Consider the following 6,545-nt stretch of genomic DNA (forward strand, 5'->3'; position numbering starts at 1 on the left):
GGTGACGTCGTGTACATGGAGAGCGGTAGCGGGAACACCTCATGTGCAATTCTTAACAAGCTTGGACTAGTTTCTTCTTTTCGTCTTTTAATCTTTCTTTTTCGATCTTCCTCATTTCTGTAAGCATAAACATAGATGTAGGTTTTTTTAATTCAATGCAATCTTTCTTTTTGCAGTGTTGATTCGAAATTTGCGTATTAACACTTTGAAGCTTTTTGCTCTCTTTTAACCAAAAATATGAAGTCATACCAAATAAATTGCATTTTTTTAATGTAAGACAAACTCTTCCTGAATTTTATATATAAGTGCTTGTTAATCAGAATTAACCAATTAATTTCTATAAATAAGATCATAAAAATGTGAAATATGATATTTGAATAAGTTTGTTTAATTCTCTTATTGTTTTTCATCATTGCACGTGTTGGTTGATTCCAGAACGTCACTGACAACCATAAATATTCGTTAAGGAAGTCAGAAAAAGACTGAAGAAGGAGGACATATTACAGCCGATATCATTAAGTGTGTAGGCAAAGGTAATATCTTTGCTGAGCTTGCAGGCTAACCGAACCGTGAAGTCATTAGGTTAGGTAAACTACTTTCCTTAAAGAGTAGACTAGTCCAACAGATGACCAATCTGTCTGTCTGTTTGAATAGGCTACTTCGAAAGAAGTGAAGTATACCTGACATAATAATGACTTCTCGGTTCAGCTAACAAAAATGCTAACCAAAGATAATACCTTTGCCTGCACACTCAATGAAATCGGCTGTAATATTTCCACCTTCTTCAAAATTCGTTAAGGAAGTCAGGAAAAGACTGGAGAAGGTGGACATATTTATGAAATACCTTTTTCCAACATCCTTTGTGCTTTTTCACCCATCTTTTTCATCTGTGCTTTCCTCTTTTCTTCCTTCTTCCATGTTGATTTGACATCTTTTGAGTATTTTTTAATGTCCTTGTCGATTGCTTTGTTTTGTGCCTTAACATCCTTTTCTTCTTCTTTGGCTTTTTTCTCAATTAATTTTTCTTCTTTCGTGATTTCTCTTTTCCTTTTCCTTTCGTCCTTCATCGTTTCTTTGTCATCAATTGATCCTTTAGATTCAGAATTCTGGACAGGATCCTATAATGATTGTCCAACATGTATATATCTAATAATAATTACATTAGATGTATGTTTCATTATAATATTTTATTCTGATTGGCTAACTGCACATCACGTGTTATTCCGTAAGCAGTTGCATTGCTCAATACAACTTTTCATTCATGATAACACGTGCTCCAACAATAAAGTGCACAGGTGAATTAAATAATAAAATATATAAAATTCGTGTTTTCATAATCATAGCTAAAAAATGTATTTATAAGTATTGAATGCCTCTTTTTGTAACTTCATACAAAATGTACTTCGGTCAACGCTTTTACACCCCAATAAATTTACAAAAAGAAGCATTCAATTCTTAAATGCAACACACACAAAAATAAATAATATTGAAAACGTTGTGAAAATTTGGATACCTTATTTAAGATATCTTTCAAATATGTTTAAAAAAGAGCTTAATTATATTCATTTTCAAAAAGACAAAAAAGCTGTTTTAAATTTAAAACAAGTTGTTATTTTATCAAGATTTATGACATACTTAAAATTGAAATTTCCCCTTCAAAATCCGTTGATTTTCACTAAAAGCACCAGAAACCAACTAGCATATGAACACACAAAAATCAGTCTTTTGGCCAAATGGAACAACCTCAACTTTTACCATTTAAAAAATGATAGATTTTGGTACGTTTAAAGAAAGCCAAATCAGAAGGGTAGAGTATATATTTAGAAACGGTCAAGCTTACTTTTCGTTTAAAGGAAAAATGTTTGTTTTGTCTTGATGTCAATTGTGAGTATATTGACCCATTGACCATTATCTCACTGTGAATATGAAGAATGAAAGCACTGTTCCTCTACTAGTATAAAATTGGATAATAATCAACATCTACCCCATAGTCGTGTTCCCTTAATGTTCTATTGTACCTTATAAGCATGTCCGACGGCATTCTTCAATGGGTTCTCTCCAATTCTCTGCACGTGGATCGGCTTTGTAATTATCATTTCTAGAAAGAGCAAAATATTCACATTACTTTCATTTTCTCTCGGCATTTTGTTCCATTAGTTCAAGCAATTTTAACAGAGTTAAGAATGAGAACTTTCATTTGAGATAATATGATACCGTATCTTCTTTTTTTTTTATCCAGACTTGTTATTTTCGTTGACGAAAATTTGATAAACTTTCACACTGATTAAGTAGTTTGGGTTTTACTCATTATTAAAGTTCGTACGGTGACATACAGCTTAAAATATTTTTTCATGCCATTTTGTCTCTTGTGGAGAGTCGTCTCATTGACAATTATACCACATCTTCCGAAGTTATTTTTATAATAAACCAGATAAATTTTCATATAAGTATATACAACCAGCAAACGTAATAGTTATATCTGGACAAAGCATATCAATAAAAACATTACCCTGTCTTTGCCGTGTTGATATATCCACACCCATTTCTGGTTCCATTTCTTCTATATTTATACTTTTATCTTTTTCTAATCTCTGCTCTGTTGATATATCCAAACCCAATTTTGGGTTCTCTTCTTCTCTATTCATACTTTCATCTTTTTCTAATCTCTTCTCTTCCTTATTTTCTCCTTCTGTTAAAATAAATCAAATGAATAAAATGAGGAAAATGTGCTGTTTACATTATGAATTTTATAATCAATCTTAAACGAAAAAATGAAGATGGTGAATGAAATTATTCTCAACAGAATTAGTATAACCGTTCATATGTAACTTTTTTGTTACGCTCTTGTTGGAAGATCGAATACATTTTTTAGCGATTTTGAGCGACACATATTCGTGATATTGTATACGACCTTTCTCTGCTATTGAAAGTCGTAGATTGACCTCTAGATATTTGCAGGTTTTTCAGTCATTGTGAAATTTCCAGCTTAAATTTGAAAAAAAGCACTATCAAACGTAGTCAAATACTACAGGAAACACTTAACAAAACAGAGAAAAAAAGATGCAGATTTAAAAACATGGACGACAGAATAAAAAGGACTATATTTATTGAACAATTGACCTGCTTGTCCACATTAGATTAGAATCTGATATTATGACATACTTAATTCCATTTTCCATACTGTCCTCTTTGCCTCAGCTGCCTTCTTGTCTAGAATGTCTTCAAGCGAACATTCAAATTCAGCTGTACTTAATATGGCCTCACAAAAGCCAGTTACGGGGTCCTTTTCTTTTTCTTGATTGGACATATCCATTATAAACCTATTAATGTTGAACCAGCTGTAAGTTAATGTAATATGAAATTTCTATGATACATCTCTCCCCCCTTCCCCCCCTTTTTTTTTTATCAAATTTTGAAATCTGCTGGATTATGCAATCAAGAATGGTTTTACTTTTATACATTCATAGTTATACCTGAAAACATGTATATAGAATGAAATTCAAAACAGTGTGGCTGTGGCCATTGATTGACACATTAAATTCATCCATTGACTGGGACAATTTAGGTGAACGTTTGTATGTAACGACCACTGCTCACTATGTACCTTTTTAAAGACACTTAAACTATGGGGTCACCAAAGGTTCTCAACACCTTAATAAAGTAATTCGAAAAATTAATCAGAAATAACACGATGTTTTGATTTATATCAATTATATAAATCAAAACATAAAGGTTATTCCTGATTAATTTTTCGAATTATTTTATAATTAAAGGCGTTAAGAAACCTTTGGTGACCCCACAGTTTAAATGTCTATCGTAGGTACGTCGTGAACAGTGGTCGTTACAGACAAACGTTTACGTAAATTGTCCCAGTCAATGGTTGAATTTAATGTGTCAATCAATGGCCACAGCCACACTGTTTTGAATTTCATTCTACATTGAAGACTTTTTTTTAGGTGGGTTTAAATTATTGCATCGCTAATGCAATCATTCACCGAACTTGATCGTTTCTGTTATTCAGTTTTCGGTCTTTTCGGTTTTTGTTCTATCAATATTTTGTATTCCAAACTTTTGCATATAGCAATAACGCTATCATCAAAACACATATATCAATTGTTGAGGCAACATGAATTCTTCATCAAAACCTAAAACGTTTTTACGGAAAGTTAAGCACCAGTGATAAAATATTGTCAGATCATACCATGATTTCTTGAATACGGACGGGGTTTTGGTTTTAAAGTTTTTTTTTTTTTATAAATAACTGGATGAAAAACACATGAATTGAAAAAGTGAAATAAAGTGTACTCACCAGACTTATCTTTTGATTTTTCGAATCTTCCAAAAAGCTGAATAAAATTAGTTTTTAGTCTTCAGAAAAAAAACCCCGCTGCAGTGTATTGCCAATACTTCGACAATAACGTTGGCATTGGCGATCTTTATGACGTCGAAGTATGACAGCAGCGCCGCCGCATAGTTTTTTGTGATTCTATGTAATCGGCTTCCTTTTATGTTTGATGACGGCCAATAAGTTGTAACGTATTTGTCATTAAGTTGTAATCAGTGTTTGTTCATTTATTGTTTTATAAGAATGTTGTTAGATCATTGATGAAGAACAGCAATCAAGACACACACTCTCTGAAAATTTGACAGTTTTGAGTTTTCCTTGCTTGTTAGTGGCTAAAACAGTTCGACATATGCATATGAAAAACAACAATCAAGGCAAAATTCCATTAATAGTTTACAGCCGATTTCAATGAGTGTGTAGCTAAAGGTAATTTCTTTGGTTAGCTTGCTTGCTAGCTGAACCGTGAAGTCATTGTTAGGTAAGGTTTACTACCCTTCTTTCGAAGTAGCTTAGTCCTACAGACAGATAGATTGGTTATTTGTCGATCTAGTCTACTCTTAAAAGGGGGTAGTTTACCTAACCTAACAATGACCTCACGGTTCAGCTAGCAAGCGAGCTAATAAAAGATATCACATTTGCCTACACACTCATTGAAATCGGCTGTAACATGGGATTGATATTATAGTTTACATCTCTGTGCCATTCTTGTTTCCCTTTATTCATTTATCTACATTTTTTTTATTGACATGTCCGACTGCATTATTTAGTGGATTCTCTGCAATTCTCTATTAGTAAATCATCATGCCACATCTCCTTTTTTATAATATGGTTCATGTACCAGTTTTTACAACGTCATCCTGTGTTTCAGACTATAAATCGGAGTAATTCATTGCTGGGTAACACGAATGTCGACAAAACATCTAGAGGATATAAACTTTCCGAAAACAGGACCAACATATTGTCCACTATGGTAAATAAGCTGTCACCAGATAATTAAGTACATCTTTAATCCTGTTGTTGAAATTGGCGTAAACGGAACAAAATCTTACTTGGCTTCGATCTCAATTAATGACGAAATTTTTTGATATTTTGATATCAGGTTTGAAAATAATTAAGCAATTAATAAACGCGTTACCATGACGTCTAGTCCACTTCTAGGATACGATAAAAGTTAAAATACTCGGATGTTTGAACCATCCGTACAAATAAATGAAAATCCTACCCTTGTCAAATCTCAGCTTCATGCTGCCCTCTAAACATTTGAAGGCACCTTTACTATGTATTGTCTACACACACACTAAAAGAAAGTCGTCCTTTCACCTCAACATTAGTAAGTTTTCTGCAACTTATATATCTGTCCTTTGAAATATATCAGAAAAAACGGATGTGGTATTAATGCCAATCAGAAAATATCAACCAGAGACCAACAGAATGAATACAATTGTTACAGAGAACATATATATATTAACAATATACAAACTTTACAGACGAGGACGCAATCAACTATGGTTCAACATATGATCTTCAATAATGAGCAAATACATACCATATGATAATTATCTATAAAGAAAACTAATGACAAAAAGTTAAACAGACCTCATTTATGCTAAAAAAAATAAATAAGCAAAAATGAATTATGATAAGTCTCTTACTATAATTAAGAAACTTCTTATGTTATTCAGTTACACCACTGTCCCAGGTTATGTGAGGGTTGGGAATCCGCTAACATGTTTAAACCCGCCACATGTTGTATGTATGTGCCTGTCCAAAGTCAGGGGCCTGTAATCCAGCGGTTATCGTTTTTTGGTGCGTTACATTTTTATTTTTCGTTCATTTTTTGTATATAGATAAGGCCGTTAGTTTTTGTCGTTGGAATTGTTTTACATATATGTCATGTCGGGGCGTTTTAAAGCTGACTATGCAATATGGGCTGTGCTCATTGTTGAAGGCCGTACGGTGGCCTATAGTTGTTAATTTCGTTGTCGTTTGGTCTATTGCGGAGAGTTGTCTCATTGGCAATTATACCTCATCTTCTTTTTTATAATTATTTTAAATTTTTGAATAAAGAATATGAAAATAATGGATTTAAATATTTTTGGGATTTCTTAACTAATTAAATACAGTTTTTATTTAGAAATTTTGGGTATATATTCAAACAACAAGCTAACAACAAGTGGTAACCAAAGTAAACATATTGCGG

General features: G+C 32.6%; 2 protein-coding genes across 2 annotated transcripts in view; both read right to left on the reverse strand.

Moving 5' to 3' along the window:
- LOC139515137 (DNA ligase 1-like) overlaps window positions 1-4,402 on the reverse strand; it is a 29,013-nt gene extending 24,611 nt beyond the window's left edge. The window contains exons 1-2 of the mRNA XM_071304698.1: window positions 4,310-4,402; window positions 3,163-3,320 (exon numbers count right to left, since the gene is read on the reverse strand). Of these exons, the coding sequence (XP_071160799.1) occupies window positions 3,163-3,313 (151 nt within the window). The 5' untranslated portion in view covers window positions 3,314-3,320; window positions 4,310-4,402. The remainder of the gene's footprint in view (window positions 1-3,162; window positions 3,321-4,309) is intronic.
- Window positions 53-1,149, reverse strand: LOC139518145 (uncharacterized). Its single transcript, XM_071309838.1, has 2 exons — window positions 845-1,149; window positions 53-117 (listed from the first exon to the last, which is right to left on the reverse strand). Exons 1-2 carry the CDS (start codon window positions 1,065-1,067, stop codon window positions 53-55), a joined length of 288 nt encoding a protein of 95 aa, XP_071165939.1. The 5' UTR covers window positions 1,068-1,149.
- Window positions 4,403-6,545: the final 2,143 nt, after the last annotated feature.

Source organism: Mytilus edulis, chromosome 3, assembly GCF_963676685.1.
Source record: "Mytilus edulis chromosome 3, xbMytEdul2.2, whole genome shotgun sequence".
Taxonomy (NCBI): Eukaryota; Metazoa; Mollusca; class Bivalvia; order Mytilida; family Mytilidae; genus Mytilus; species Mytilus edulis.